This window comes from Chrysemys picta, chromosome 11 (assembly GCF_011386835.1).
Source record: "Chrysemys picta bellii isolate R12L10 chromosome 11, ASM1138683v2, whole genome shotgun sequence".
In the NCBI taxonomy this organism is placed as follows: Eukaryota; Metazoa; Chordata; order Testudines; family Emydidae; genus Chrysemys; species Chrysemys picta.
In genome coordinates, this window is record NC_088801.1 from 8,803,945 (window position 1) to 8,820,125 (window position 16,181).

At 39.5% G+C, this 16,181-nt stretch overlaps 1 protein-coding gene and 1 long non-coding RNA gene across 6 annotated transcripts in view; one reads left to right on the plus strand and one right to left on the minus strand.

The window, feature by feature from the left end:
* RALB (RAS like proto-oncogene B) overlaps positions 1 to 15,327 on the plus strand; it is an 85,688-nt gene extending 70,361 nt beyond the window's left edge. For 3 of the 5 annotated variants that reach the window (XM_024104787.3, XM_005279772.5, XM_005279771.5), the window contains 2 exons: positions 6,391 to 6,568; positions 9,420 to 15,327. In XM_024104787.3, the coding sequence (XP_023960555.1) occupies positions 6,391 to 6,568; positions 9,420 to 9,539 (298 nt within the window). In that variant the 3' untranslated portion in view covers positions 9,540 to 15,327. Of the gene's footprint in view, positions 1 to 746; positions 1,924 to 6,390; positions 6,569 to 9,172; positions 9,197 to 9,419 lie in introns of those variants that run through there. The other 2 variants (XM_065560495.1, XM_042843064.2) reach the window with 2 other exon arrangements.
* LOC135974112 (uncharacterized) lies at positions 2,866 to 4,390 on the minus strand. Its single transcript, XR_010591263.1, has 2 exons — positions 4,266 to 4,390; positions 2,866 to 3,162 (listed from the first exon to the last, which is right to left on the minus strand). It is a non-coding gene; the product is annotated as an uncharacterized LOC135974112 (long non-coding RNA).
* Positions 15,328 to 16,181: the final 854 nt, after the last annotated feature.

The window sequence follows — 16,181 nt, forward strand, 5'->3', positions numbered from 1 at the left end:
AGGTCAAAGTGGTATTTCTGCAGCAAATAAGACAGCTGAAAACCAATACTTATATTGTGTACAATGAAAAAGCCTTGTGGATAACAATATTAACAATCTGTAATGGGAATTGTGTACATATATGCTATAAACAAAGTACCAATAACTTGGAATAAGATACAGGACCCTTTGATTCTTAACAAAAATACTTGAGAACTACAAAAATACTGAATCTGCTCTCTGAGGTCAGGTCTACGCTACAAACGTACACTGGTGTAACTGCATTGCTCAGGGGTAAAAAAAATCCACACCCCTGAGCGACATAGTTACTCTGACCTAACGCCTGGTGTAGAAAGCACTATGTCAACAGGAGAGCTTATCCTGTTGACATAGCTACTGTCTCTCGCAGAGGTGGATTAACTACCCCAACAGGAGAAGCTCTCCTACTGGTATAATGGGGTCTTCACTAAAGCAGTGCAGCTGCGCTGCTGTACATGGGGACAAGCCTTGAATAAAAACTCAAACATAGCCCCTCACAAACCTTGCCATCCTACTGTGATTTTTTTTGTGTGCGCAACTGTTGCACCAACATTCCAGTACAAAGAAATAAACCAAAACACTGGCCCTGCATCTAGCTAGTAATAAAACTCTAGTGCATTCTGATGACAGACAAGGAAATTTGACTACTTCATCAACCTATGATAAAAGTGGGGCTCTTGGGGTTATTTATTTATTGTTTAATCTGTCCTTCCCCCTGTGCTTCCTAGGGAAAGAGAAATGGATGCTTTAAACTTGGAATTAATCCATAATCAAGGGAACCTACAACCCCTGTACCCCCCTGCTTTTCAGGTTAGAAGGAAGGTGCCCAGCAATGAGATGGATACCTTGAGGGAACTTACAGGATTCATCTATCCAGACAGCATTCAGCATTGTTGGAATTCCACTACAGGGAAGTCTCCAAGTGGAGTTGCTGTCATTCAGATTTGCTTATAGTCCTTTTCTTTAATGAGCTCTGAGGCAGGAAGGACAATTGGTCCCTTTTTTCTGTTGCACCTCTTTCCAGTTGTTCCTTGTACTTGCTCCACGACCCAACACTTTGGGAACATTATTCAGGCAGTGCATTTCTTGTCCTGGGGAAAGGTAAAATTTTGACAAGCTCCTTAGGTGCAACAGAGAGAGACCTCCCCATCTGACTGAAGACTGCACTTTTGGAGGAGGTGCATCCAGGCTTCCTCTCAGCCAGAGAAAGGGCTGTTTTATTGTGGAGGCTTGGGGATAGGATTAAGGGGAAAAACAGGGCTGGAGATGGCAGACAAGACGTTCTATCAGATGTTATCTGGAGACCCATTGACTTCAATAGGAGTCGGATCGGGCAAATTATGAACTTAGCTAATGGTAGTGTTTAATTGGGCTGGTAACTGAAAGATTCTGATAACTCCCTCCATTTGAAAATACGGGGGTTTTCCCCTTTCACCATTGGAAAGAAGGATTACCTACCCATCTCATTGGCCAAAACACAGAACAAATTTAAATCTTATGCCAACAGCCACTTGACTTCTTTAATCTTTTGAGTTTTTGCAAATTGTATAGAAAAGCCCTGACATGACAAAATTCATGTAAATGATTATTAAATTTTCTGTAATCAGATTCTTTATCACAGCTATTTCAAGTCAGGCTAGAAATCCTGCTGATATTCAGATTTTGATCGTTAATATGTATATTTGCTGTTTTGTCATTTTACCTGCCTGTGTGACTCTCAAAAGCCAACTGTTAGTATCTTGTGATTCTAATAGCTGGTTGTGTTCAAGTGCGTCATTTTTCAGTTTTGTATAACATTGTGCACTTGAAGTGACCCTAATTGAAGCATCTGTTAAATACAATCCGCTATTAATGGGAAATAAACTGCAAGAAGCTACTTGTACTAGCTTCTCTGCCTAATCTTGATAGATTGGATATTGTATTAATTTGATTGCATGAAAAAACACGTTTGTGTGTGTTTATTATATATTGTTTCATCACATAAGGAAATGGTATGAAAAATGAGCTAAAAAGAACTATACACTTCATTTCTTAGAAGAATAAAGAGACTGCAAGTTGACGCCAGCATATGCTTCTAACACAAGATTTCCTAGTTTTGGCAGGAATTCGTAACTAACTAGTTTCCTGGATGTTTACACAATATCTTTGAAAGTTATACTGCTTGCTATTGTCTTAAGCTCTTCTTTTTATTAATTAAAAAGGTTAGATTTTTCTTAAAGTAAATCAGCTTGAAGTGGTAACAAAAGTTGCCTTCAGATATCGAACTGTAACCTTCCATACATATTTCATTGGGCCTTAAAGTGCTCTAGTCAGACTTTAGTAGAAGCAAACATACCTCCTTGTGAAGGAAGGGATAGCTGTGTGGTTAGGTCACAGGTCTTGGAGCCAGGGAGCAGGTTTTGCTTTGTCACAATGTGACCTTCCACAAATCCTCGAACTCCCACCCCCCCCCTCTGTTTTCCCTTCTGTAAAATGGGGATACTACCCAATTCAGAGGGAGACTTACCTATTTATAAAGCCTTCTGAGATCCTCCAGTGGAAGGTGCTATAGAAATGTAAAATGGTATTTTTTTTATAAAGTTTAATTTATTCTTCTATTTGTGTAGGATGGAAAAATAAAAATATACATTAGATATCTGACAGATCTTACTAATCCTCTCACAATTTTTCTGTTTAGCATTTGTCTATACAAAGACAGTGCATGGCAAGCCGGGGTGTAAATCTAGAGCGCTCTAGTCTGCTGCGCACTGAGTTGCTGTGTGGATGAGCCCTTAGATTTATCAACCAAATGAGTATAAATATATTGTACAAGATTTTTTTGTTTCAAAAGACATTTGTACTCCACTATAGAAGCTCTCCTTTATTGGAGTCAGAGGAAGTGACAGATATGGTGTTCAGCTACACACAGCAAAATGTAACCTTTTCCAAGTGCTGCTTCCTATGCGTATCCCACATGCAACTGAGCCTGGAAAGCCTTGCAACTAGTGTCCATTAGTCCACTCCTGTGCTCTGGATCTCCTTGTGCTCACTACCGAGCGTATATAAGGAGGTGCGGGCTGACTGCCTCTCCAATTGCTTCTTGCCGCTGCATGTGCTGAGTCGGAATCCTCTGTGTCCGGAGTTATCCCTGCATTGTCTTCATCTCTGCAAATATAATTGTATATAGTTTTAGTTTTTCATAGTGTTTTTATAGCATCTGCAGAGTTAATTAGTTCCTCCTCCCCAGGGATCATCTCTGTCCCCACTTTCAGGAAAAGGACTTTTCCTAGAATCTCAGGATTTAAACACTGCATCTCCTGTCCTCACTCCTTCTCAGTCAGCAATGACACCAGTGCTGCCTTTACTGCATTGGGGAGGCGCATATCCCTGCCAAGTGCAGGATTTGTCACTCCTCCTCACCCCAGACCCAAGAGGGATGAGGGTTCTGACTGAGAGAATACCTCATGGAGAAAGCTGGGAGATCCTCCTGTATACTGGCAGCAAACCTCTAGCAGCATGTCTGTGAGCACAAGCCCTGCAGCAGAGGCCAGAGGAGACAAAGACCCATTACCTCTGGCTTCTCTTGAGAGTAAGGAACACTCTTAGACACACAAACTGATTCCCCTTTAAGTCTGCTTCCAAGAGAAGGTTTCCCTCTCTGATGCCATCCAAGTTGGGTGAGTCTTCACATACAAGCCCCAAGGACTTAGGTCTACCTAAGCCTACCAACCACAAAAAGAAAGCAGAGAGCATGTAGGAGCAAAGCTCCAACAGTTCCATCCCCCATACTGACACCAGTGCCAACCGGGATTTCCACCAAAGCGAAGGATCAGCATCCACCATTGACAGCCAAAAGCTCCAGGAAGGACTCTTTCTAATGATACCGGCCAGGCCCCATAAGGATCTGCCAACAACTAAGTTATTGTGGCACAGAATCTGGCATAACCAGTAACCGGGACCCCTCATAATCTGGGACAGGCTGAGACATATACTACCCCAAGGGGAATATCATCATCTTCCCAGACCCACAATCGCCTTTACTTTCAGACCCAGTTCTTCTGAGGAACGTTCTAACCCCAGAAGAGGATACTACTGGAAGGAGGAGGATGTTATCTCACCCACTCTTCTCTCTCTAATGTTCGGATAATGTACATAACATGACTGTCTTCTATATAAATAAACAAGGCGGGGGCAAGGCTCCTCCCACTGTGCATAGAGGTGGTCAACTTATGGAATTGGTGTATCCAAAATCACTGTAACGTACCTACCTGGTGCTCAGACACTTTTTCACCAATCATGAGTGGGATTTACATCATTCAGTGCCGGGCAGCATTTTCCCCTCAGTGGGGAACACCATCTTGGGAGCTATTCACCTCACAGAAAAACAAGAAGCTCAATGTACGTTGTACCAGAGCAGTTCAAGGTCTGGACTCCAGGCGCGATGCCCTTCTCCTGTCCTGGACAGGCTACATGAGATACACCTTCCCTCCAATCCCACTATTACCCCAGATTCTCTAGAAGATTTGTCACAACAAAACACAAGTCATTCTCATCTGACGCAATTAGCCCAGACAATTCTGGTTTCAGGACCCTGCTACAAATTTCAACCCAGCAACCTGTTAGCATTCAGTCATTCCCAGACGTGCTAATTCAGGAGACTGGCAGGATCAGACATCCCAACCTGGACTCACTTCACCTCATGCTTTGGTATTTGGATGGGTGTCAGACCTAGAGCTTTCATGTTCAGAGGCCATTCAAACTATTCTTAATCACAGCAGGAAAGATTCTACCAGAAAATGTTAACTAGTCAAATTGAGGCATTTCTCTACCAGGGCGCCTCAGTTATCAGGACCAACAGGTATTCCTGCTGCCTTAGACTTACCTCCTCACTCTCACTCAGGTCTTTCTAGTAGCTCTCTACAGGTCCACCTAGCAGCAATCAGTGTGTTCTCCTGGTGGATAGCTATTCTGTTGTTCACCCAGTAACGACCAGGTTTGTAAGTGGTCTGACTAGGACCTTCCCACTAGTAGCGAAGCCAACGCCACAGTGAGACCTTAATCCTCATACTGGCCACCTTTTGAACCATTCGCCATGTGCTCAATGTCTCATTTATCCATGAAGGTAGTCTTCCTGGTTGCCATTACGTTTGCCAGGAAGGTGGGTGAAGGAAAAGCCTTTGTGGCAGACTCACCATACGCTATATTTCATAAAGAGACGGTACCCCTTCACTCCACCCAAAGTCCATCGCAAAGGTATCTTGCAAGTTCCACATAAGCCAATCAGTTCACTTATTGTGCACTTATTCACTCCAGGCTCTTTTCAGAGCCTCCTGCCTCCATCCAGCAAGAAGAGGAAACTTCACTCTGTCGATGTCAGATGAGCATTGCCATTCTACCTGCAAAGGATGAAACCATTTAGAAAATCTCCTAGACTATTTGTCGCTATAGTAGAGCAAGCATGGGGACAAACCGATATGTGCTCAGGCTCTCTAAGTGGATTCCTGGCTATATCCTCCTTTGCAATCCGTTAGTGTATTTCCCTCCCCCGGATGGGGTGAGGGCTCATTCTGCTAGAGCACTGGCAACCTCAGTAGCATCTCTTCAGGAAGTACCTGTGCTGGACACTTGTAAGATGGCAACCTGGAGCACGATCTGTACTTTCATGAAGCCCTATGCTTTAGTCCACGTCTCTTCTGTCAACACAGCCTTTGGAATTGCAGTGTTAGATCTGTACCACCTGCATCCTTCCTCCCCCCCTCCATTTGATCACTGCTTGACATTCCCCCATATGTGAATGCACACCGGGATTAGAACTCTGAGTAGGAATGGAGGTTACTTAGCTGCAACTGGAGATTCTTTGAGATGTGTGGTCTGTCTCTGAATTCTGCTACCCAACCACCTTCCCCTCTGGTTTGCCTCATGACTGGATTTGCGGTAGAGAAGTGGTCAGTCTGCCTCTCCCCTTACATTCTCGGTACTGAGCACAAGGAGCTCCAGGGCACAGGCACGGACAAACAGACAATACTTGCAAGAATTTCCAGTCTCAGTCACGTAGTGCATATCCCGCCTATGAAATACACATTGGGATCACACATCTGAAAGAAATTCCAGTTACAAGTAAGTAACCTCCATTTTCTGTAACTTACAATTTGGGTTCCTATATTCCTTGGGCAATATTGGCTCAGAGCTTGCAATGTTACCACTCTAAATTTGGAATCCTTTACTCATTAGTGATGGCATCAGGCCATCCTGAAATGGCTTTTTAGAAGTACAATACGATACTCCTTGGCACAGTGTGAAGGCTGCTTGCTTATTCCTGGTGTCAAGTGTTTTATTTTTGATGCTCTCAGGAAGCTAACTCAGCTGTTCTGTTTTTAATATCTGATGAATTAGGGAACAGATCCTGCGTGTGAAGGCTGAAGAGGACAAAATCCCTTTGCTTGTGGTGGGAAATAAATCTGACCTGGAGGAGCGGAGGCAGGTGCCTGTAGAGGAGGCCAGAAGTAAAGCAGAGGAGTGGGGTGTGCAGTATGTAGAAACTTCTGCCAAAACTAGAGCAAATGTAGATAAGGTAAGGCAACTAGCTTACATTTTTACTGCAGTAGAATCTGTCATTCAGTACTGAGAATGACAGACTAATTCTTACTACTTTCTGGGACAGGCACAATTCATGGTTGGGTTTTTGTTCCTCTTACAATAGTCTACACTTGTAACCTTTGAATGCTTCAGTTAATGAATATCTTGCAAATTAAAGCGAACATTTGGTTTTTGTTGCCGTCTATGTAACATGTCAAGAAAATCCCATTAATTTACTTTATTATAGATACAAGTGTGGTGAGTCCTTGTACAATGGCAAACTTTCAGATGATGGTTTGAAGTATAGTAGATTTATTAGCTCCAAGAATTCACTGAAGTGCAGGGTTTGATTTAAATTATAGCTTGAAATGCTTAGTAGTGATATATATTAACTGTAGTTCAGCCCATCGTAAAATGAAGATAATTAAAATGAGGATAATTTCAGCACTTCTGAATTTTGGTTCTTCCCTCTTTTGTCTCCTCAATTCACATGTGGTGCAGCTGATATTTTGTTAAATATCTGCCAAAACTCTGACTAACTCTGTTCTTTGCTTTCTGATTATTGAGATTATCTTCAGTTTCTGAGAAACAGATATACATTTTTTACCTCATACCTATCCTGTAACGTGATTCCCCACACCCTCCATACCTGCCTTTCCGAAAACTCAGTATTCTCCAGCTTGATGTCACTTGTAGTGGTTTTGGATTGAAATTGCTTTTCAATTTCTGAACAGATGGATTCTCATAACCCTTCTAGCAAGCGAACATACGTATGTGCTTCCTGAAGTGTCTTAGATATCGGGATTCTCTTCCTTTTTCTGTGGGGAATATGAAAATGCGCATCCCCTTACACATCCACAGAAGATGACTTGCAATGTTGGTTGAAGTTTGAACAAATATAATAAAGGACCCTTAGTGGATCCATAGTGGTTGAATTGCTTACAATCTACAGTCTGAAAACAAATCTTTTATGGCTCTTCTTCTAGGGATGAACGTTTTGAAGCTTAACTGTACCTGAGGGCTGGTTTTGACTTTTATGTTCAGTAAACTGCTTCCTGTTCAATCTGTTAGAAAGTCCTTATAAATCATGAGGCATATTCACTGTGGCAGCATCTGTACTATAGCTTTTTAGACTAAATTAACATTCCCATCCAAATACATATACACTCGCTAGGTAATGTTTTCAGATTTCTTGATGAGCAAGCTAAAATAATCCATATCTTCCTAGTTTGGCTTACCAATGGTCTAGTTATCAAGGTGGCGGCACAGTTAGAGCATGGGAAGGCAAACCAAGAAATCTGGATTCTAAGACCAGCTCTGACTTGCAGCATGACTTGTGTGTTTCAGTTTTCTAATCTGGAAAATGAGAGAGTTAATATCGCAGATTTTAAGCGGTTTGGGTCAGACACTCGTCTATGTTTGGAAAGTGCCTAGCACACTGTACTTGCCTTGTAAATTCACCCTGGATCTTAATTTTTAAGTCTTAACTTTCTCCAAACATGTTGTTGATATCTTTCGGCATCTGTATAGTCTGAAAATAGGCATGTGTTGGCCATGTTACTTGTTACTACACTTTGTTACTGCACTCCATCTAGATGGAAAATGACCTCTGTGCAGACAACCCAAATCTAATCCCTCCCAAATCCATTCAAATTAGGGGCACTCCTGCAGCAGTGGCTTAAATCTAAACAGTTTTATATTTGCCACATAAAGAACATCTTTGAAATGTGTCAGTGGCAACCCATGTGCAGGTTAGGAATCGCTAGGTCTTATTTTACATCTCCTCGTCTGGAGCAGTGTGAAGCATTTTCTTCTTCTTTTAGGGAAGACCTTGTACTTGTGCTTTCCAGATGCAGTATCTGAAGGCCTCATTTTTGCTATGTCTCAATTACTTTGTTCCTTGTCTATTAAATCCAATAAAATATCTACTTCTCGGAAGTACAAGAGCTACCTGTCACCCAAATCTTCACTCGGAAGGATTATTCCAGTAGATGTCTATAATCCTGAGAATCCCATTTTCCCAGCCATAAGCGGTAGACTAGTCAGAGACCAGCTTTTAACAGTTCAGCAGGTAATTTTGTCCATCTAAACATTGAAATGGAGTAAAATTACACTGTTAAAAAGCATATTCTTGTGTGTCTAGAATTTTTTGTACACAGGGGAGATAAAAACCCAAGTTTGACTCTGGCAATCTTTTAAAATGTTGTTTTTTCCCTTCTATGTTCTGATTTTAGTTGAGGAAGGATGTTTTTTTCCGGATACCATATGGGCTTAGCTTTAGGGGTTGGGAGAAGTGGATTCTACTTGACATGTGACCTTTGTTTATTCACTTAAATTCTCTGCACCTAAGTTCTTCCTTCCATAAAATAAGGTTAATATTTCCTGGTGATGTTGTATTAATTCATTAATGTGTTGAAGGTGCTATACCAAGGCTTTTATTGTCTCCTGGTTTCATTTTTCATGAGTTAATTGTAAACTTTCTCCTATGATTAGTATAAATCTCATAGATCCCTATAAAAACCCTGCATGCCACTGCATATTGCTTTGCCTCAATTAATAGTGATACTCATTAAAAAAGGCTTTTATCATTTTGAAACAGGCTGCCGAATGACTTAGTAGCTAGGTAAGTCCTTCTCCCCTCCCCTGATTCATTTACTGCATAAACACAGGTGTTGAATTTGTAGCATTGGGATCTATGTTTAGACAACTCATTTTTATTTTGTTAGGTGCTTTGTTCTTGTGTTACATTTTTGTTTGCCAAATACTCTAGTTTATACATCAATATACCAGTTTATTTTCTGCTGGCAGAACTGTTGTTTTAATCTCCCATATGTTTAACTTTCCAGGTATTCTTTGATCTAATGAGGGAAATCAGAGCAAAGAAAATGTCAGAAAACAAAGACAAGAATGGGAAGAAAAGTGGCAAGAACAAGAAAAGTTTTAAAGAAAGATGTTGTTTACTGTGATCTTTAGGACCTGTAAATATCTACAGATGGAATGAATAAGACTTACTACTAAGGATATAGGGCTGGATTCATGAAAGGAAATTTGTATTGATTCCCTTATGATATTTGTATTCACTTATCGCCTTTTTAAAATGAAAAAATGTAATTTATGAACCATTAGTCAACCGAAATATGAGCTCATGTACACTGAAATGGACTCACCTTGCCAGCAACTTTCAAAGTTAGAATTTTGCCAGCAAATATGGTTCTTTAGGCATTTTATTTCTGTCTGATTGCAGGAAATAATCTCATGTCAATTTCAAAGTAGTAGCTTCTTGCTTTCTTCTCAAATCTGATCTCACCCACCCATTTAAAAAAAAAAACAACACAAACAAAACACACACACACCTGTATTGGCCTCACCAAACATCTCTGGTTGTCTTTTATGTTCAACCACGTTTTTCAGTGTCTGTGCACTCACTGACATTGTCATTTTTGTATTAATAACAATTATAGACAAACCAATATCTGGCAAGACTTTGAGGTTTTCATAGTCTTGAAGTGACTGTTGATATTTTCTCAGACTGTTAGTCTACTTAGATGCCAACATTTGAAGATTTGGGAGTTGTTACTCAAAAGCAAATTAGCTGTGTCTGTTCTATTATTAGTCAACGCAGTATTCATGAATCAAGCCTACTGACTGAAATCGGACTTTGTTTGGTAATGCAATATTTAGTATTTAAATACTGGTTAGTTATATTCCCAATGGGCTTGTTTCCTCCTTCTTTTTTTTTTTTTTTTTTTGTTTAAGCAAAAAACAATTATTTTTTGGGTGGGGAACTGACCTAAAACAATACTGTTTATTTTTTTTAGAAAGGAAACAAATTGGCACTGATTTAAAAAAAAAAGAACAACCCCAAAATTTGTATTATTTTGTATTGAGTCTAGACTCATACAGCGGCTTCTATTTCATCTGCTCTTTACTCCCCTTCCTCAAAATCGTTATCTTAACTGTTTAAAGTGCAGATTGTCTATTTTGTAATACATGTATTCATGCCAGGGAGATGTGAAAACTGCATCTCTGCTTTCCATTTTGTTTAAGATAAACTTTTTTTTCTTTTTGAGAAAGGACATAAGCCACTGATCACAAAACTATGCGAGTGGAACCAGTGTGAAGCTTTTGTGCTACCTCGCAACTTGACAGAGTTACTTGGCTAGTAAGTAAGTTGCTAAATGTCAGAAACAAAGCTGAACTGAAATTAGGCAACTGTCATTATGGCTATTTGCTCTTAATTTTTACTGTACTATTCTTCTGCACATTTATTTAAAATATGGAGACATTTTTGCTGAGTTTTGCTGTCAAAGCTGCAGTTGAAGTTAGTCCTTAACGATCAGCTACATTCAAATAGAAATGGGGGAAATATATGGGAAACATCAGTATTTAGCAGTTCTTGTCTCTGTGTCAGATGTATTTCACTTAAATACCTTTTTCAACTTAATGGTGTCAATCAAGTACCGTTGCCAAAAATATGTATTTCCATCTTGTTGCTGTAGCAGAGATTGTCAACCTTTATAATTACCCTGCTTCTGGAATACATTTTGTACAGTTTCCTAATGAATCGTAGAAAAACTCCCTTTCGAATTTTAAAAAAGTAGACAAATATATTATCTGAAAACTAATAATTTTTCAACTTGTCATCTGATTTGTGACTTCAAATACAGCTACAATGAGAAAGGAATAAGATGTAGAAAGGAGCAGTGTAGTGAAGGGTGTTTAAGCGCTAAACAGTTAACTCAATCTTTAAATGGGTGGGAGCAGTGCAGAGGCAGGAAGGGCTTAATTCAAAATTTAATCAAGTATCTAGGCTTGGCAGGATTTTTTTATAATTTTGACAGATCAATTATTCTTAAGCATTGTTTTTTATTTTTATCGATTTTAAATTTTTGCAGTTATTGGAATTTATGGGGAGGGGGCCAGGCACTAGCAGTTTAGTGACACTGATTCAAAAAAAGTTAGTTTTTTTTAACCAGACGACACAAATTGTCAACATCACATTAAAATTTACAAAAGAAATATCCTTATGTCCCATTCTAATAAGTTCTCAAACAGCATTTTTCTTTGTCTGCCTCTCTGTAAATGTTGATGATCATCAATGGAAATATTTTTTTCCTTTGTTTGTGCTTGTGTCGGGACATCAACATTTACTAATAAAAATCCAATTCTTCCAAGCCTGAACATAAGAATGGTTCGGTAATCCTAGATATTAGTTATCAAATGTGCTAGATTGCTGCTCTACTGCATTCCACTTAGAGATTTGAAAAGGAAAACAAAGTTCAATATGCAGTGGCTCTTAGGAGGCTGAGGTCCTGCATGGACTTCTGAGTTTCCTATCCCATTAATTCATTGTTTTCCACATCTTGATTTTACTTCTTGTCAAGCGACATATCGGAGTGGGAGAATCATGTATTAAATCAAGGTTGCTGTAATCCGTTTTATTGTCAGGTTAAATTCATATATATTTTTAGGCTGACCTCTTTTTCTAGCCATAAAAGTTTGAAAATGTTAGCCTTTAGAATTGGACAGTAAGGGTAGAATGGCATTACAAAGCGAGCTTGATTGTAGAGCATAGAAACATGAAAATGTAGGAGCCATTTGGCTCTTAAAATATTGGTAAACAAGGTTGTTTTTTATCTAAACCCTGTGCAAGAGCACTGGGTGCAGTTAGATATTACATAACTAAAGGGATGCAGTTGGGTGAGATGTTTATAACGTTTCTTTATAGTGTCACTCAGTGCGTTAATGCTTAAACTTTTCATTTTTAATAGTCTGACTTTTTCATTGACTGTCCACTCTTTGCATTTCTTGATCTGAAAAATGGATATAGGCTTGTCCAGTTTTACTTCTGTTTATAGTCTTTGCATACAAGTCCCTTTCCAATTCTCATGGGTAAGCACAATGCTTCTGTTTGTACTGAAAATATAGCAGGTAAATCTTCATTCTTGGAATAAACTGTTCACTGGAGTTTTAGAAAGATTGATGCGAACACTGGTTTTGGTAAGCTGTTTAAGTAACTTGTGTATTTTTGGTCCAAATCTCTCTTCCTAACCTCACTTTAAAATCTGAGCTGTACTTAGACTTGTAAGAATGTATCATGCTGACCTCTGGTTTTCTTGAATAGCATTGAGAGTAAAACAAGCGCATAAAATATGCCTAATCAAGGTTTACTGGAGTGTAAGATTTAATTAAAAAGTGATTTAAGTTGTTCACAAATCAGAGTGCACTGGGCAAGGGTCTGAAACAGGAAGCTCACTTAGAACTGATGTAGAAAGGAGTATGTATGTTGAGCTAATACCCAAAGATCCCATTAATCTTTTTAGAAACTTTGCAGTATTTGATAGGAGAGACTTTTAAAAACAAAACAGATGAATTGTTATTGCACAAGGCATACCTGTGTGTGTTGTAATCCCCCATCAGACTCACTGGGGAGTAGCAGCACTTATTCTTAACGTAGAATGAGGACAGTGCACTCCAGGCGACTTTCAACAGTAGTAAGAAATGATTGTCCTTTTGAGTTAGACTTGCTTGTGAGGAAGATGCTTAGCAGTTTTTTGTTCTTTACTCACTACTCATTAATGCTTTTTTCTAAACATCACAGCATTTGCATCAGTGGGGCAGAAGGCTTGAGAGCACATTCGGTTAGAGCTTTCAATGTGTTCTTTTCCAAAACCAAAAAGTAACTTAAGAACTTGATACGGCAGCTTTTCCGTTTTACCTTTCAGTTATGACAAATGCAGAAAAGAGAACTTTCATGGAAGTCTTTTCTCAGTTCAGTGGCTGTGAACAAGTTAGCTACCTTGGTTCAAACAAAATTTCATAAGTGAGCAACATTTCTCTTCAGAAATACTTGTGTGAAGAACTACTAGTCTGATTTTAATATACCAGCCAGGCAATAAACTGTACCCCTGGCCTGGAAGTTGCGTGGAGGTGATGCATTCAACCCCTTGTCTTGGGAAGTGCCTTACACTTCAGCTGTTCTCTGCAAGCAGAGGGAGTACCAGAGTGGCCTCAACCTTTTTCCTTTTCTGTTTGGCTGGAGATACATTGACTCAACAGGGGGTTGTTGAGACTGCAGTAGTAATTTAGGGGTGGAGGAAAGAAATATGGCTTCTTGTCATGGGGCTTTAAGAAGGGGCTCAAGGAAACTAATTTCTGAACTGTTCCTAGTCTAGATGGGCAATCATAATTCAAGCGTGGAAAGTGAAGAGAACGTGGTAGGCTAGCAAACAAGTGTATCCTCCTACCTGTGTGAATTAAAGCAATTGAAGGTTATACACCTGCAGGTTTTGAAGGTCAGGTTTAAGCAGGGTTGGGATCACAGAAAAAACTCCCATCAGATTAGAATGGCAGAGCTTTCCAGTGATTATCTGCTCTCCTTAAAATATGGATGCATAGAACAAGTATTTATGAAATTGATTGGAGCTTGATAGTCAAGCAGGACTAGAATGCCAGAAGAACTTGAGTATATTACTATTGGAAAATGTGATTTAAATATTAAAAGGGGGGGGTAACTCAATGGTATGTGAATGGGAAATACACAATCTTTCCTTTGCTGGCGGTCCCAATACAGTCCACTTCAATAGATAACGTGGTTACACTCTGAAGGCTGTCTACCATGTCAGAGGTTTCATTTCTAGTCTGTGTAAACAGTTATCCACGAGGCAACCCACCAGCATCCTTGGATCCTGTCTCTGAAAGGTGCCAAGAATTAAGTGTATGGAAACTGACCTGACCCCTCATCCTTGGAAGGGGTCTCTCCAGGTCAGGTTGAGACACATTGATAAGACAGTGTGGAGAGAAGCTTTCACTGTTGCTATCCATTACATACTTGTTCTGTGGATGGATTTATATCAGATATGTTAATCCAACATATGAGAGAGCCCTGGATAAATTCACATGGGGTTTGTTTTGAGTCTGTGGGAAGAAGCACATCTATGTATTTACTGGGCATTATATGTTGGAATGACTTCAATGGCAGCCACTTAAAGTTCCAATTCGAGCCTGTAAAGCGGTTTGCAATGCATTTTAGAATAGAATCAAATTAAAATAACCTTGGATAATAAAATTACAAAACATGAATCTTTTTTCAAATGTAATAGAGGGTAATTCCTCATCATACCAAACTACACAACACACCATCATGTCAAATCCATTGTGAAAAGAAAGTTTAACAAAATTATGAGTTAGTGGTTTTGGTAAGAGCCAATAGAATTACGTTACACTACCTAATATTTCCCCCTCTCCCCCAAATGAATGGCTATCCAACACATTAAAGCGGTGAGGAAAGTGGGTTTGTTTGTTTTTTTATAATAGCAATTGATTAATGGGACTTGATTCTGTTACATAGTTTGTTTGGGCTTTTAAATCAAGGTTCAGCCCTATGGTTCATTCTAATAGCACTTCCATTGTAAACTTCAGACTGTACAGGAATAGCAGGAGTTAATTTGGGGGTGAAAAAGGAAAGCTTATCCTTTTTATTGGAGCCCCAAGAGCTATGTTTACCATAATGAAGTGATACAAATGACAGGAAGGATTAAAAAGAAATTGCCTTTTAAAATTATGTATGTTGTGCTACACAGTACAAGTTCTACTTTTCTTCTGTAGATCAAGAAAAGCTTTGTTCTCAAATGTTGCACAAACATTTCTTTAAATGTTCATAAAAATGTATTTTAGTCATTTTGTATTCATTATCATGCTAATCCAACTGATTTGTATGACTATTGTTAATAAAAAAGAGAAATAGGTACAATACTCTGTATCTTGGGCTTGTTTTGATGGTTATTTGTATTAGTGTAGCACAGGGGTAGGCCACCTATGGCACGGGTGCCAAAGGCAGCACACGAGCTGATTTTCAGTGGCACTCACACTGCCTGGGTCCTGACCATTTTAAAAACCTTATTTACTTTACATACAACAGTTTAGTTATATTATAAACTTATAGAAAGATCTTCTAAAAATGTTAATGTATGACTGGCACACGAATGCTTAAATCAGAGTGAATAAATGAAGACTCAGCACACCACTTCTGAAAGGTTGCCAACCCCTAGTGTAGCGCCTTCACTCATCCTTATTGGACTATAAGGTCACAGAACTATGGAACTGTTTACGGTTATCTTGGCAAACACTTATCCCACAGTTATCAATCTGGTTGCTTGCCCTAGGCTAGAGTCTTTCAAGACCATTTTTTCCCCATAGTAACCTGGCTAAAAGCAACTGTTGATTAAGTAAACGTGGCACAATAGGAACCTGTGGAGACATTCCTCTCTGGTCTTCTAGACATGCAAGAATCCTTTTGAGTCTATCCTAAAGTACAGGGCCTCAAAAACTGGGTGCCATTTGTTGACAGAAGGGCTGTAATGCAGGTCTTGGGCCAAAGTACTGCAAAGACAAACTGAACAGTTTAAAAAGCAATTGATTTTTCTGTCACATGAAGACAACATCGGGCATGGGTTGGAGAGTCAGGTGGTGATCAGGATTCATTCCAAACTCTGCCCCTTGCAGAGAAATTTAAGTTAGTCTCCTGTTTGGGCTTTTTTTTAATGCTGGGGATGAGGACTTCCTGGATACTAGAGCAGGGTACTGGAGGGGTCCCTGAAGGTGGGATT